The sequence below is a fragment of the Lagenorhynchus albirostris genome, chromosome 16 (assembly GCF_949774975.1).
Source record: "Lagenorhynchus albirostris chromosome 16, mLagAlb1.1, whole genome shotgun sequence".
Lineage (NCBI taxonomy): Eukaryota > Metazoa > Chordata > Mammalia > Artiodactyla > Delphinidae > Lagenorhynchus > Lagenorhynchus albirostris.
Window position 1 is genome coordinate 38,508,895 of NC_083110.1, and position 16,803 is coordinate 38,525,697.

General features: G+C 42.9%; 1 protein-coding gene across 1 annotated transcript in view; it reads right to left on the minus strand.

Moving 5' to 3' along the window:
* The window catches only part of ERCC6 (ERCC excision repair 6, chromatin remodeling factor), a 76,252-nt gene extending 62,200 nt beyond the window's left edge, over positions 1-14,052 (minus strand). Inside the window, exons 1-4 of the mRNA XM_060126278.1 lie at positions 13,969-14,052; positions 8,464-8,899; positions 6,436-6,556; positions 4,370-4,481 (exon numbers count right to left, since the gene is read on the minus strand). Of these exons, the coding sequence (XP_059982261.1) occupies positions 4,370-4,481; positions 6,436-6,556; positions 8,464-8,885 (655 nt within the window). The 5' untranslated portion in view covers positions 8,886-8,899; positions 13,969-14,052. The remainder of the gene's footprint in view (positions 1-4,369; positions 4,482-6,435; positions 6,557-8,463; positions 8,900-13,968) is intronic.
* Between the last annotated feature and the right edge of the window lie 2,751 nt (positions 14,053-16,803).

The window sequence follows — 16,803 nt, forward strand, 5'->3', positions numbered from 1 at the left end:
AATCTCCCAAGTTTCCACGTCACTGCTAATACCAGCATTCAGATGGACTTAAATACGAGACAGCAGAACTGAAAACAGACATCTAAAGAATCAGCATGCACCTAAATAGGTAAAACATAAATGCTGCCTCTGCACTGCCCAACAGGAGAGTCACCATATGGCTACTTAAATTTACGTTGAAAATTCATTCTCTCAGCGGTACTGGCCACGTTTCAAGCGCTCAATAGCCACATGTGGCTAAAGGCTACCATAATGGACAACACAGACAGCATTTCCACTATTGACAAAAGGTCCACTCAACAGCACCGTGTTAGATGTGTGAAGTTAACTGACTGAAGGGACGAACTAAAGTTGGAAGTTATGCCATAATAATAGAAAGCCACCCAGAGATCATCCCTCTTTCATCAGTTGAAATTAATCTCTAGCAAAATTACTTTACCCATAGCCAAAATACCAAAAGAAGTAAAGGCTTAATAGGAAGGCATCCATATTCTAAAATCTGTGTTTCTTGGAGGCCAACAATAGCACAGTGCAGTTTTTCATTAAATGTGCACTGAAGAAAAACATACATCAGAAAGTGCACAAATCCTAAGTGTACAGCTCAGTGAATTTTCAGAAAAAAAACAAACCCATAACACCAGCATCCAGATCAGGAAGCATAAATTACTAGGACCCCCAGATATGCCCTTCATGGTGCCTCCCAGCTTCTACCCCACCAGATACTGACTGACCTATTAACACGGTAGACAAGTTGTACCTGGCTTTCAACTTAATGGAAATGGGAATGTCTGTACTTGTATCTGGTTTCTTTTGTTCAACATTATGCTTGGGTGAGTCACACTTCCTACTGAATATAATTGCAGTTTGTTGATTCTCATTGCTGTTAGTATTCTATTATAACTCTACTACAATTTTTCCATTCTAGTGTTACTGGACATTTGGGTAGTTTCCAGGTTTGGGCTACCAGGAATAATGTTGCTACGAGCATTCCAATACACATTCTTTGGTAATGTATGTATATAATTTTTTGGGTATATTAAGCTTTAGTAGACACCACCAAACCGATTTCCAAAGTGGTCCTAGCAATTTTAAGTTCCACCAACAGTGTTTGAGAGCTGCAACTGGTCCACGTTCTTGCCATTCCACTTTAGCTACACTGGTAGGCATGGAGTAGTACCACTTTGTGGCTATAATTTGTATTTCCCTAGTGACTAATGAACTAGGGAATCTTTACGTAAGATCTGTTGATCTTTTGGGTAGCCTATTGTGAAGAAAATGTTCAAATCTTTTGCCCATTTTTCTCATATGTGGTCTGTCTTTAAAAGGAAAAAAAAAAAGATTTCTAGCTCTTCATATATTCTGGACTCAAGTCCCTGGACTGATACAGATATTGCAAACATCTTTTCCCATTCTGCAGCTTGCCTTTTCACTCTCTTAAATGCTATCTTTCAGCGACATAAGATCCTAGTTGTAACATAGTTCATTTATCAAATCTTTTCCTTTACAGTGAGCCTTGTCTTTGTGCCTTGTTAAATCTTTGCCCCAAGATCATGAAAATGTTTTCCTCTGTTATATCCTAAAAGCTTTGTTTTATCCTTAACGGTGAAATCTACAATCCATTTGGAATTTATTTTTGTACACTGTATAATGGGCCAATATTCACTTTATCTTCATGTGGAGTAACCCAGCACACTTAGTGAAAAGACGATTCTTCTCCACAGCACTGTACTGCCACATCTGTCATAAATCAAGTGACCACATATGGGTGGGTCTGTTTGCTGGACCCTCTACTCTGTCCCATTGGTGTATTTGTCTACTATCCTTATGCCACTACAGTGTCTTAATTACTATAGGTTAGTAATAAGTCTGGGTATTTTGTTCTTCTTCAAGATTGCCTTGGCCATTCTTGACCCAATGCATGTTTATATAAATTTTAGAATCAGGTTGTTAGTGCCACCCACTCTCAGCCTACTCTTCCTACTCTATACCCTCTCCCTCAAAAAACTCCCTGAAATTTATATTGGGGTTGCACTGAAACTATAAGTGGACAGAACTGTATCTTCCAATCTATGACCATGGTGTATCTCCCCATTTATTTGCCTTCTTTAATTTTTCAATGACATTTTGTAGTTTTTAATGTAGAGAGCGCTGAAGAAAACTACCTTTTTTTACTAAGAGTTATTTCCAGGTATTTGATTTTGATCGTAATTGCCATCTTTATTAAATTTTATTTTTTGCTTTTGCTCGTATGTAGAAATATGACTGATTTTTATATATTGACCTTGTATCCAGTGACACTGCTAAATTCACATGGTAATTCCAACAGACTGCCCATTGATCCTTTCAGATTTTTGATATGACCAATAACATACGCTGTAAATAATGATGGTTTTATTTCTCTTCTTACATTACTACACTATCCAGGTACAATGCTGAACAGGAAAGGTGATAGCAAGCAACTCATCTCATCCCAGATCAGAGGAGCAAAGCCAACTGTTGCAAAGTTTATCCCACCTAATTCCAGGAAAGGATTCTTTAATCAGATAATCCTCACAACAATTAGGAAACGGATCGCTATGTGGAGACCAGGGGAAAGGAAACCTCAGGCAAGCATGTGAGCAAAGAAATGAAGGTCTACTATGCTTATGCCCATCTCAAAGCAGACTTGGAAAAGTTAAAGAATGTAGCCAAGGTCTATACCTGGGCAATACAGAGCTGGGATACACAAAGCCTAGACACTCTGTTCTCCTGCCCCACCAAACAGAGCATAGAGCACCACAGAGAAGGAAGGTATCCCAGAAGGGATGGAGGAGGAAGGGTTATAAGAGAGACCAGGAGTCTGAAGTGTTAGCTGGAGCCCCACTGGAGAGGGATAATAGGAACCAGGAGTTCAGGAAAAGGGCAAAAGGCCACAGGTCTACAGATTTATAAGATACTAGAACCTAGGTGGCCACAAAAGCCATAGGTAATGGATGAGATTATTTGGGGAGAGGTAGTATAAGAAGAAGGCAGCTCAGGACTTCCCTGGTGGCGCAGCGGTTAAGAATCTGCCTGCCAATGCAAGGGACACGGGTTCGATCCCTGGTCCAGGAAGATCCCACACGCTGCGGAGCAACTAAGCCCGTGTGCCACAACTACTGAAGCCCGCGCGCCCTACAGCCCGTGCTCCGCGACAAGGGAAGCCACCGCAATGAGAAGCCCGCGCACCACAATGAAGACTCAATGCAGCCATAAATAAATAAATAAATAAATAAATTTATAAAAAAGAAGAAGAGGGCTCAGCAAGATTATTCTGAGAATAATCAACATTTAAGATAAGCCTAGAAAAGCTGGTCGTAAAAAACTAAACAGGAATGGTCAGAAGGCTAAAAGGAAAACCAGAAGAGAGACATGGATCTTGGAAGGCAGGGAAGTATCAGCTGCTACAGACAGGCCAAGTGGAGCTTTTGGATGGGGGAAGTAACAATTAATCCTGGGCCAAGTTTTACCAAACAAATAATAGGTAGCAAAAGGCAGCAGCAAGTTCTAGTCAGCCAGACCAGGACAATCGTTTTTTTTACCAATGAGAAATATGGCATTTCAGCAGCAGAAAGCACTCCTCATAGGCCCAATGGATTCTGGGAGACGTTAATAGCACATCTCATAGTTACTTTTTTCCAATGCCTCAATTCTCACAATTCTCTTGTCTTACTGAATAGTCTTCTGGAATTAGTAGAAAATATTTGCCTGAAGGGTTTAAATCTATACTTCAACTAGTAAATAACTGAACAGCTACCAACAATTTCTAAACACACATGCACACACACTGACTACAAAGATATTTCGTTTCAGAGCTTATGCATCTTCCTAAAAGGCTTCCCAAAAGATGCCCATCCAGGTCAGTGATATAAACAAAATCATGGCCATGGATTAAATAACCTGAATTAAGATGCCCTTTCTTGAACAACAGAATTGATGCTTGGAAAGCCTGCCAGACACGTCCCCAAAACATATTTAAAAGCAATTCTATGAATGTTCATGGGTGATGCTTGGTCAACAAAACGTAATCCAATCAAGATGTTAGGTGTCTACAAATCAATATAAAAGAATGTTAAGATTTCTAATTTATTAGACGTAATACTAAATGCACACCAGGAGCCTCCATTAGACTGAGTTAAAAATTTACTTTCTTTCTCTGAAACCCCATAAGACTTAAAATAGATTTGGTTCTACAGGTGTGGAGAATAAAATTTTCCTGTGTCTCTTTTGTCACTAAGTAAACAAATGTATTTTTCCCAACCCCCAGGCCAGAACTGAAGGGACACCCTCCACTGACGAGAGGCATCAGGCATCAATTCGAGAACAGAGACACCGTCCCCAGTATCCTCACCTGCATCCTCCTCCTCCAGACTGGCATGATCTAGTTCAATTTTTACCTCTGCTCCCCCAAGGATAGCCTGGAGACGTTTTTGTTTTGCTGTGATCTTCTTCAGTTGTTGTTCCTTAATGGGTAGATATTGAATACAAAAAACAGCAATGAAGTGATTAAATGTTAAATACAAACGACAGAGTTGCAAAATTTTAAAAACTTTAATCCAGAGCAAAATAAAACAATTACCAAATACAACTATTACTACAGAAAACCTTATTTGAATAACTTTTTGAATTTGAACTTTTTGAAACCTTATTTGAATAAACCTTATTTGAATAAACCTTATTTGAATAGCAGGAAGCCCTCAAAGCATGTCCATCGGGCAGCATCCCTGTCCCCACCCACTCTCCTGACTGGGCGGCACAGCTCTCTACCTGCCTGAGCAGCTAAGTTCACTGCACTGACTCTCCACTGACTTGGGAGGTGGAACTGCTCTACATGGTTTCCTCATTACACACTGGGTAAATCACTGAATTTCTGTTTCTGACCTTAGCAGCCAATGGGCTATGAGGTCAATAGGCTGTAGGGATAAGAAACAAACACAAATGTTCAAACAGTTGAAAAAGTCAGTCACCTTTGATAATCTACCATATTTATGACTGTCCTTTATAGTATCCTACCCAATCACAAAATTTTAAAGGGAAAATCTATTTTGATATACCCTTTTACTCTGTCCTCCTCGGGCCCCCCTTTGTCTTGTCTCCCTCTACATCACCAGAGCTTGGATATGCGGCCATTCCTAGGGACTCCCTAATTAACTAGGCCTGTGGTAGGTGGTTCTTTCTCCCAAGGTCAAGAATGCTTGAACACCAAACATGAGTGTGGAGCAAGGGGACATCCTGATTATAAACACCATGTTGTAATGACTTGTAATTCCTTTTACTGTATCTCACAGTTTTTCTCTCAGCAAACTCTCATACAAAACAGCCTCTCTCTGAATAGTCTCTCTCTAAACAGCAAAAAGCTGCTAAAGAGAGACAGGAATATACAACCAAGTTAGACCAGTACCTAAAGGGGCCTAAGATTGGTCCTCTCTGCTCTTCGAAACCCCAGCCCACCAGAAGCCCACTATTCACATGCTCCACGAGAAGCCAGGCGGTCTCCTCTCTGCTTTGGGGAGACCCCTGGTGCCTCAAGCCACTGTGAGCTCTGACCTTTGGGCTGCTGCTGTGGAGTTAAGTGAGAGAGACAGTGTGGAGAAGATCATGAACCGGTGAGTGGAGAGCAAAAGGAGGAACCAAGGTTAACCACACCCCACAAGTAGAGCCTGAATAAGAGCTGTGGGGACTCTACTCACTGCACTGAATCCACTGCAAGCACAAGGCCATCTGCTAGTCACTTAGGATGGCGGCAATAAAATGATCAAAACTAGTCATTTCTACCTCCTGCAATATATTGTCATGAAGTGTACATCAATTCTAAAAAATGTCTCAAACCTCATAAAAACAATGTCATAAGTGACAGACATTCCCTACCCTTAAGTCCTCCAACCCTAAGTGCAGACCCGGTCAGTGTGGCTGGGTGATGACTGAACACCGAAGGCCAGCCTCTCAGAACAGTGATCATGAGTGTGTGAGGGGCGAGGGCTGGGTCGATGGGAAACGTCTGCAGACAGTCAGTGCAAGCAGGAGCTGAGCAGGAAAAAGAGCAAGTCCACGCAAGACAAGGAGACGGCGGCGTGAGAGGCCCACATGCCAAAGAACCTAAGCTGGGGAAAGAAAGTGGCGCGGCAGGGAGACTATGAAAGTACCCGAGTGAGGAGGCACGCAAAGCCAAAAGAGGAACTTTTTCTCAGTTACGTACGTATGCGTACATATGCGTATTTTTAGAAACACTCTTTAAGCAGAGGATGTTAAAGGGAAACAGCCAAAAAAATTAAACGTATAAAAGGAACTCAAAAGTTTCTGTTATAAATTTGCTTCACATCTTACCAGTACTTTTCAGAATAGCTACTTCCCAAATATTAAATGAGCCTAAATAATGACTTTTGCAAAAATGCAACTTAGTGTGTTATTTGGAGTCACCTTGTTATACTTCTGTCGTTTTACAGAATCTAGTTTCCTGTTGATGTCTTTGTTGGTGTCAGCTTGAGGGCTAAGTTGTTCAATAATTTTATTGATTTGCCTTAGGGATGTCGTACATGACCTGAAAAAGAAGATAAAATGTCCATTTTCCACTCTGGTAACATCTTTTATAGAATAACATGGAGAGAAATGCTAAAAACATGTCCCTTTTACTTCTTATTAACTAAAAGACAAAAGCAACTAAACCAGAATACATATTCTTTTTGGCCACTAATAGAACTTGAAGGGTTATTAGGAGTCTAAGATGACTGCTCATGTTTTTCTCTAATCTGGCCAATTTTAATCAGTTCATTCCCATTTGCAAGCAGATTCATTCATTCTACAAGCATTTTAAGGGTCTACTCTATTCAAGAGACTGTGCAAAACCAATAGGCAATAAGTTGTCCCTTTATATGAAAAATGCATACACTTTTTTTTTGAGAGTTAATTTTTTAGAGTAGTTTTAGGTTCACAGCAAAACTGAGAGGAAGGTAAACATTTCCCATATACTCCCTGCCCCAAATACGCACAGCATACCCCATTACCAACAACTCATACATCCGTGTTTAAAGGCCATTATGGAAGTCTCCCAAAGCTTGGAAAAGTACTAAAAATATTTAAACATCTTCTTATATAGGTCAGGCAACTGTGACAATATTTTTCTTTTGCATGACTAGAAGACTTATTTGCTGTCGTTTTACACTTTGTAGTGCAAAGAAAAAGAATCAGTTTATAATACGTTGCTCCTAAAATAGACATCATAGAATTGTAACTCCCAAGTTTCAAAACACAAATTCAATCTCAACACTTGTGTAATTTGCTGTTTGTACCCTTTGTGGATTTCAGGAGAAGAGATGTTATCAATGCAAGTTACTGGCAGTCTCAGTACGTGTCACCATCTGTCTAGTGTTAGGCGGCCTCTAGTGTCAGGTGACTCTGCAGCACCCTGCTCTGTCACCTCTGCAAGCAGTGGATACATTTCCCAGGTCGAATGTAAAAAGTGTGTTCATTACATGGCATCGAGGTCCTCACACCTGAAGGTCAGACTACAACTATTGGAGAACACCTGCTGCTCAAGAGGCCCAAAGAACACACCAGAAAACTGTTAGCAGAAAACATGCCCTTTAAGTGCCAATAGCTGCCTGTACCACAGCGCCCCCCCACCCCACCCCACCCCAGGGTAGCCAAAAGCTCTACGTGCCTCCCTCCCCCTCCCCCAGCCGCTCCCACCTGAGACCACACCATCCCTCCACCCAGTCCTCCCCTTCCCCTTCCTGTTTCCCTGACACAGCCGAGAACACTGGCCAAGGAGGGCAGACTGGCAACGGAGAGCGAGCTCAACTCAATCCTCCGCCCCGTCTTCCAACCCAGGTCCAGGGCACCCCCTTCCCCACCAGTGTGCTGTGCGCAACACGGCCCAGGTCTGTTTCTCCTCTAAAGCACAAGTGAAGTCTCTATGGGACTTCAGCTTTCTTTATAGAGTCAAAATTACAACAGAAGAAAGAAAAAGCAGGGAGTTGTTTCTCACTGTTTCTAGAAATGCAAATCTGAAAAGGTACCAAAAGCCTGGCCCTAGGTTTAGGCACAGGAAACTGGAAAGAAATTATAGGATGGGGAGGTGGGGGGGGGGCGGATATGTTCCTGGTATCTGGAGTAGGACATATCAGAACTTTAGGAACACTTCTCCTGAGAACCATTCTGTGCACAAGCTTGCAAAATCTGGGGCACTTAGAACAGTGCTTCTCTCCAGGACATCATGTGTAACAAGCTGCTGTGAACTGAACTGAGCCCCTAACTACTGTGTACAGCGCTTCTGAGCGAAAGGGCTGGGGTTTAGACACAAGGTCAAGGACCACCCTTACTGACCCCATCCTCCAATTAAAGGTTCTATAAATCTCCTAAATTTCTGGACTACCACAGCTATTGTCTGAATCTCTCCGTCATATGTAAATACAAACTCTATAATCAGAGAGGAGGTGGTCCACTCACATGAGGTCGTCCAGCACTGACTGATACTCCTTCTCTGCGTCGGCAAGCTGGGCCACACGGCTGGCCTCATGAATGGCGCTGTCCACCTGCTGAAGCACCCCTTGCTCCAGCACGTCCTGGTCATAGACGTCCACACCCAAACCCTGCAGCTCCAGGGCCTGGGCACTGGGCTCCACCGCCTGGATCTGATGTCTGTTGATGTGCAGCAGGGCTGGCCCTCTCCTCGGAAGTTCCGAGGGATACCCCTTGGCGGAAGTGGAGGGTCCATTAGCAGGGGAACAAGAGGGGAGGCTCTCCCCCAGCTCCACGTCGCCATCGTTCTCCTGCTTGATTGTCCCCTCTGCACTCTCACTGATATCCTGACTCTGTGAACAGTCTTGCTCCTGAGTTTGACTTGAGTGGGGGATCCTCTCATTTGGCATCCTCTACAGACTATCTAAAAGGAAAACAATTTTTCAGTCAGCCCTTCAGTTATATAGAATTGATATTTATATAGTTTCGTAAATATCTTATAACGAAAGCAGACCAATTTCTAAAAAAATCAAGAAATAATCCTCCAATTATACATAAATTTAAGTTCCCAAGTATTTTTCTTAAACGGGCACAAGCTATAGATCTTCTTGAGTGCTGATAATTGAGAAAAATTAACCAGAAAAACAAAAAAAAAACGAAGAAAAAATGCAGTATCACCAACAAATGACACTGGGGTAGCCAGCTAAGAAAGCTGGCAGCCAGCATCCTGAATGATGCCCACAGAGTCTTCTCCAAATCAACTGAAGTCATTTCACTGCTGCTTTCCAAGTCAGCCTCTTCACTGCATTATGGCACAAGTGACCTACATTATAGTGGCAAGATCAACTGTAAAGTATAGATTTAGTGACTTGAGAGAGATTCTCTACAAATCTAACACTAAAAACTTTTAGGTTGAACTCCAAAAAACAGGAACTCTGAACAAGAGGTAATAAATAGCACCACTCAAATCAGAATCTGAGGAAGATTAATTAAAATATTCTCAAAAATAACTCCATTTCAATGCATGATATCATTTCTCACCATCAGGCTGGCAAAAACATGACGACTGATAATATCCAGGAGAGGCAAGAAAAATCCACTTTCACATAATGCCGGTGGGAACATAAGTTTGTAAAATTCTTTTGGAAGGCAATTTAGCAATATCTGTCAAGATTTAAAATTCACATTACTAGACACTTATTCCAGAGAAATACTCACATATACATAAGGATATTTATTGTAGCATGTTTTAAAATAGTTTTTAAAAGTCATTAAGTATTTTCAATGGTAGTGATATAAAAGCCAAGCAAGACGAAAAAAGTCACATCGTATGAAGACATTTATATTGGAAAACAATGTGTATCCACACCTGTGTGTATGGAATGCATTCAAAATGATCTGGGGATACAAACTAAACCTGCGACAATTGGGAGGGGGAAGCAGAAGGAACAGGTAGGAATAAAGGGGAACTCTCACATTTTACTCCAAGAAATCAAGAACTCCTTGAAAGAAAATGTGTTCACTATATTGCCTGTATAACTCCATCGAACAAATACTTTTATATACATTAAAAAAAAAGTGACAGCTTTTCTTTTTATTTAACAGTGAATAAACTAAGGTTTCTTTCAGCACTAAAACTTTATTTCAATGAAATGATGACAAATTCCCCAACAAGCCCCACTCATTCCTCATTAAATAAAATGATCCCAGTGGCCAAGCACTAGGATACAAAGATGCCAGGAACTTAAGTGTCATCCTGACCTAAGCAGCTCGCTCACTAGTGGAGGAGAAGCATGCCAGTAACAACACAGAGGGGCAGGTCTGTAAAAGAGGCACAGGCAAGAGCCCAGATGGGGGACTTCCCTGGTGGCACAGTGGTTAAGAATCCGCCTGTCAATGCAGGGGACATGGGTTCGATCCCTGGTCCAGGAAGATCCCACATGCCGCGGAGCAACTAAGCCCATGCGCCACAACTACTGAGCCTGCGCTCTAGAGCCCGCGAGCCACAACTAGTGAGCCCGCATGCCACAACTACTGAAGCCTGCGTGCCTAGAGCCCATGCTCCAAACCAAGAGAAGCCACCCCAATGAGAAGCCCGCGCACCGCAACGAAGAGTAGCCTCCGCTCGCCGCAACTAGAGAAAGCCCGCATGCAGCAAGACCCAACGCAGACCAAAAAAATAATTAATTAATTTTTGAAAGTTATCTTAGGAACTTAATAAATTCTTTAATTCAAATGAAACTCTTTGATCAACGTAGTCTTCAAAATTAACATTACCTACAGTATTTAGAGCAAGTCAGTTTGGAATATACACTGAGATATTTTTCTAACAGTAAAGATATTGAATCTATTTCCCTTTTTTCCTTCTGTTTCCCTGTGACCAAGGGCATATATTTTTTTTTCTGTAAATTCATTTTTTTTTGAATTTTTGAATTTTATTTTATTTATTTTTTATACAGCAGGTTCTTATTAGTTATCCATTTTATACATATTAGTGTATACATGTCAATCCCAATCTCCCAATTCATCACACCATCACCACCACCCGCCATTTTTCACCCTTGGTGTCCATACGTTTTTTCTCTACATCTGTGTCTTAATTTCTGCCCTGCAAACCAATTCATCTGTACCATTTTTCTAGGTTCCACATATATGCGTTAATATACGATATCTGTTTTTCTCTTTCTGAGAAAAAAAGAGGCCAGGTGGGCATAGAGGAAACGACAGTGCACTGGGTCTGGAGTTCAAAAAACACATACAAACTGAGATTTGAACATGTGACCCAGGATCTGATATACAGGAGGTGTTCATACACGCTGAAAGGAAGTAAGGTTCAGAGAGGAATCTAAAATAACAAGTCCGGTCTGGACAACCGAGTCACTCATGAATTCAGTCACAAAAATATGAATCAGAAAAGCAGCAGATGGGAAGCAGGGAGAGCTGGCAGTAACGTGTCCAGCTGGCATGCAGGCAGAAATGCAAATCTAGGCTCTAGAGAAAATCTGGACAAGATGTGGATGCACTGGCAGAGTAAACAGCCCCAGGGATCCCAAGGCTGTGACAGGTACCAAAGATCCTTTTAGAGGGTAAGAAAAGGCTAACACTGAAAAGGTTAAAAGAGAACAGCAGAGTAAGAAAGTTCCTCCATTTGGGGCCATTCTGATTATTTTCAGGAGAAAGGATAAGACTGGCACTCTGTCATTTTCAACAGAGACAGCAGGATTCTGGCTCAGAGTCTTCATACTAGCTGGAATTTAACAATTCTGTTTTCATTGTTCTTATTTGTATGTATATAAAGATTTCCTTTTCAGGTTAAAAAAAGACATTAAATCCATCAAAATATTAAGTAATAACACTGTAGTACAAAGAAAAGGTTAAAATAATAATGTTTGGAGAAAACTTCTAATAACAGAAAAAGAGTAAGAGGGAATGGTTAAAAATGGAAAATAATAGGGCAAGTTCCAAAGGAAACCAGAAAGGGTCCAGCGGATTTGGAAAGTAGGTCGCTAGTTACCTTAGTAAAAGAAACCTTAGTGGAGCAAAGGGGACAAAGCCAGACTGCAGTGGGATAAGAAGTGAGTAGAGAAGGAAACAGAGGCCTTATCCCCTTAAGGATAGGCCATGGCAGGAAGATCACTGGAATAATAAAGTAATCACAGGATGGGGTAAAGATGCTGAGTAATTGACCTTGGGGTCCAAGCTGGGTAGATTTTTAAAAAACAAGCCAGAAGGGACTGGAAGAGGGAGGGAAGGAGGGAGAAAGGGAAGGGAAGGGAAAAGGGAAAAAAGAAATAAGGAAGCAGTCAAGAAGCCACTTGGAGAATGGACCAAAGGGCAAGTCTCCTGGGAATAAGAGATGAAAACAAGGAAGCTCTCCTCAGAACGTGAAGAGTTTCCAAAGTGAAATAAATTATATGACATTCAATAAATATTTATTGAGTGACTTCCCTGGTGGTCCAGTGGTTAAGACTCCACGCTCCCAATGCAGCGGGCCGGGGTTCGATCCCTGGTCAGGGAACTAGATCCTGCATGCCGCAACTAAGAGCCCGCATGCCGCAACTAAGAGCCCGCATGCCAGCTCAGCCAAATAAATAAACATATTTTTTAAAAACATTTATTGAAAGTCAATTACACCAGGCAATGCACTCGGTTAACTAGTTTCCGTCCCCACTGAGCTTAGAGGCTCTTGCGGATGACACATATTTTAAGAATTTTATATATACATATACATATTTACGTATAAGTATGTATTTATACATAAATTATACACACACACAAATGTAACCGTGGTTAACTGCCTTAAGAAGAAAGTACAGGATTCTTTATGACAAAATAACAGAGGAGCCTAATTGACATTGCAGAGGTAGGTGTGAGGTCAGGGAGGTCTCTCTGATAAAGTTATATTTGAACCAGCATCTGAAGGATGAATAGGAGTTAACAGGCCAAAAGTGAACATTTTGCAAAGAAACAGCATGTCTAATTCCTAAGGCTGGAAAGAGCTGGTGCGGTTGGAAAAATGGAAGAAGGCTGCATTGTGAGAAATCTTTTATTTTATTTTACATGAATAACAGAGTTAAAGGAGCTGATAAAGACTCCATTTATTGTGTAAATTCTACAAAATATCTTCTAACACTCTGCAAGGCTCAATCATCTGAGAAAACAATATCTTCATTGTCTTTCTTTAAGCACTGGGCTTCTGTGGGATGAGCTGGATTCTGGTTGGGAGGTTTGGTTGAATGCATGCCGAGCTGGGGAGGGGAATGGGCACAAGTGAAGACGGAGGGGCAGGCAAGGGCCCTGAGGAAATACAAAGGGCCTGAGGAAACATGAACTTGGATTTTTCTCCAAGTGTAATGGAGTGACTTCGAAGAGTTTTAAACAGGGTGACAATGGCATGACCCAATTTATGTTTGTAAAAGACCAGTTGGACTACTGTACAGATAATGGATTGGAGGAAACAGTGCAACATGGACATGTTGGGACACGTACGGGTGACAAGTGACAGAAGCTTGGAACAGGGAGACAGCACTGAAGATGGATGCTACGTGGGAAATGTTTCTGTTACGGAACTTATATGCGGACTGCTCAATCCTCCTTCACATACTCCCACTTTACTGTATCAATGCCTAAAGTGCCTGACTTCTACTTACCCCGATTCTCTCTTTCAAATAACAGTGTTTTAATCGAGACCAAACAGGGCCAGGCTGCCCCTGCGCGCGGGGGCCGAACACAAAGCCGAGAAGTTGATGCTTAGATGCCGGCCCGCCTGCCCGCGGCGGAACCAGAAGCTGGGACAACCCCCGGCCCCCCCAGGTGAGCGCCCCGCAGCGTCACTTCCGGCCGCAGGTGGGCTGGCGCATTAGGCTATCGCCCGGCCCGAGGGCCGCCTCCCGGCCCCCCGCGCGGATGGGCTTCTTCCCGGCCGCCTGGACAGCCCGAGCGGGCCCCAGACATCTCCCGCCCGACGTTCAACTCAGCTGCCAGAACACTCACCGCAGGGCCGCACGGCCAGCCGTATAGAAACGTAGAAGCAGCCGCCTTCGCGAACAGCCTTGCAACCGGGTCTGGGACCGGGCGCGGCGCGTGCGTCTTCTGCCCACCGTAAGCACCGCCCAAGCACCGCCCCCAACAATGACCGGACTGGCTTGCGCGTGTGGGGCCTATGGCGCATGCGCCGGCTCCAGGGTTTATTTTGAACTGCGGGCGAGACCACGTGGTTTGAGCGAAGAATGCAGCCCCGCCTTTCTACCTGTGCACCGGGTACGAAAGTGGCCTAGGCTGCTGACCTGTGGCTTGTGACCAGCGCTTCACTCGTGGTGAAAAATGCCTCTGTAGTAAGGCGGTTATAAGAATTAAAAAATGTTTCCAGAAAAAGAGAGAGAGGTACGTATACTAGTGTGCCGTGCGAATGTAAGTGCTTACAATTAACCACGAACTCCAAAAAGAAAGTGAGCTTGGGGAAGGGAGCTGGCTTGAGCACTGCACATTTCGGTAGCGCGCGCGCGCGCGCGCACACACACACACACACACACACACCAAGCAGGGGTGGGTGTGTGTGCATAGTGGGCCTATGTCAATGTCTTGATTGCATTAGTGAGCCAGTCATTTAATATTTGTCCTCCTATCAAAGAGGTAAGGAGCATTTTGAGCCAGGTGAGAATTTAGCAGAACATTTGCAGAACATTTGCAGAAAGGAAATGTTCACACATGGGTTCAGAACAAAGGGAGGAAATTGAGCTACACCTGAGGAAGGAGTAGCCCACGATGGGTGGTAGCTGTACCATACAGCAGCTTCTTAGCCCAGGGATTCCTGCTCTGGGAGAGGGTGGATTTTCCAGGGGCCAGAGCCAGAAAGCCCTCTGGGAGTGGCAGTGACTGTGGGAAGGATCTTTGGGGCCTAGGTAGGGAAGTGCCTTAATCATTTTGAAGCCTGAAGTTGGAAGGTAGGAAAAGGGGATGGGAAGTGTACTTGATAATGCTCAGTAATACCACTGTATCTCTCCTGTTAGCAGTGCCAATCTACGTATGCCTAGAGCCATCCCACATCAAAATATAACTTTTTTATTAGAAAGGAATAAAAAATTCTAGCCATCTCTTGAATAAAATATTGAAAATAGTAATGCATCGGTAAGATATTAGTTTTAATGCTTGAATGTCAGAGCAGTTTCTCCCAGATATATAATGGTTACCAACCATTCTGAGAATGAGGTCCACTTTTTAATGTGTATTATTTTGGTGAGCCCCTATGTATCATTCAGAATTTGGACAGGAAGCAGATGGTACACTCAGACTAGGTAGTTGAGAAGAATTAATAACAATGTTTACAGAGGTGTGGGCAGGGTTTAGGAAAACAACTCAGGATGGCAAAGTAACCCTGGGGCTAGCAAGAGGCCAGGAGCCTCTGTTCCCATCTGTTATGGGCTAGATTGCATCCCCCCAAATTCATTTGAAATTCTAACCCCCAGTACCTCAGAATGTGTATTTGGAGATCTGGTCTTTAAAGACCCTAAAAGCCTTTAATTAAGTTAAGATGAGGTCATTAGGGTGGGCCCTAATCTAATATAACTGGTGTCCTTATAAGAAGAGGAGATCAGGACACAGACACAGAGGAAAGACCATGTGAAGACACAGGGAGAAGATAGCCATCTACAGGCCAAGAAGAGAGGACTCAGAAGAAAACCCTGCAGACACCTTGGTATCAGACTTCTGGCCTCCAGAACTGTGAGAAAATTAACTTCTGTAGTTTAAGCCACCTAGTCTGTAGTACTTTGTATGGCAGCCCTACCAAACTAATACACCATCCCTGGGCCTGAAGGGGTAATGGGAGGATACAGGTTCAGAAGAGAGTAGCTGAGTGGAGAAGACCACTTGACCAGAATAAAGCACAAACCTGTGATCACTCAGCAGGAGGGGACTAGGGAGATAAATACCCAGACCTCACTATCCTCCATTATTTCATCTGCTGGTGCATCCCGTTGGACAAAACCACTGAAGCCAGAGGGCAAGGGAGCCTGTTGATGCCCATCTATATAGATCAGTATCTTAGAGCACAGGGCAGGGTAGAGAGAGATGGGGAGTGGATCTGGAACATCAAACAAGATATGCATCATATCCCACACAATTGTAATCATCCTTTTCATATCCCTTTAATTTAGAAAATGCGTAATGATTTACAGTTACTATTAATTCAGGGAAGCTTTTCACGTGAATTTGTATTTAACTAAAGGGTCTGTATATACTTTCCCCAAGCCAAGTTTCCTCTGACCTCTCTAGACTGAAAGTAGTAATAAGGTCGTGTTAGCAGCAGAATTTGAAGATTCCTGTGCCCACCTGAATATTCAGGACCCTTCTTTTCCCCCACGCCCTTACAAATGAAACTAATACACTGTAAAAGAGAGATTCCCTTAGCCCTTCCACCGTGTGAGGACACAATGACAAAATCGTGGTCCTGGAAGTGGGCTCTCACCAGACACTGAACCTGCTGGCATCTTAATCTCGAACTTCCCAGCCTCCAGAACAGTGAGAAATTTCTGTTGTTTATAAGCCACCCAGTCTATATTTTGTTAGCAGCCTAAATGGACATAGAATATAATAGTGGGATTTTCAGTAACTTATTTGTAATACTCATTTATAAACTGAGACATCTAGATATCAACCAAGACCTCTCCTTTCCTCCCTACTCACTCAGTCCCCATTGGTTCTGCCTAAATAGCTTACACACCTACCCAACCTTCTCCATCCCCTCTGTTGGAACCAGTCTTCTCACTCCAGTCTTGTTCCCTACCCATGCATGTGCATGCATTTGCCAGAGGGATTTAAGACACTACT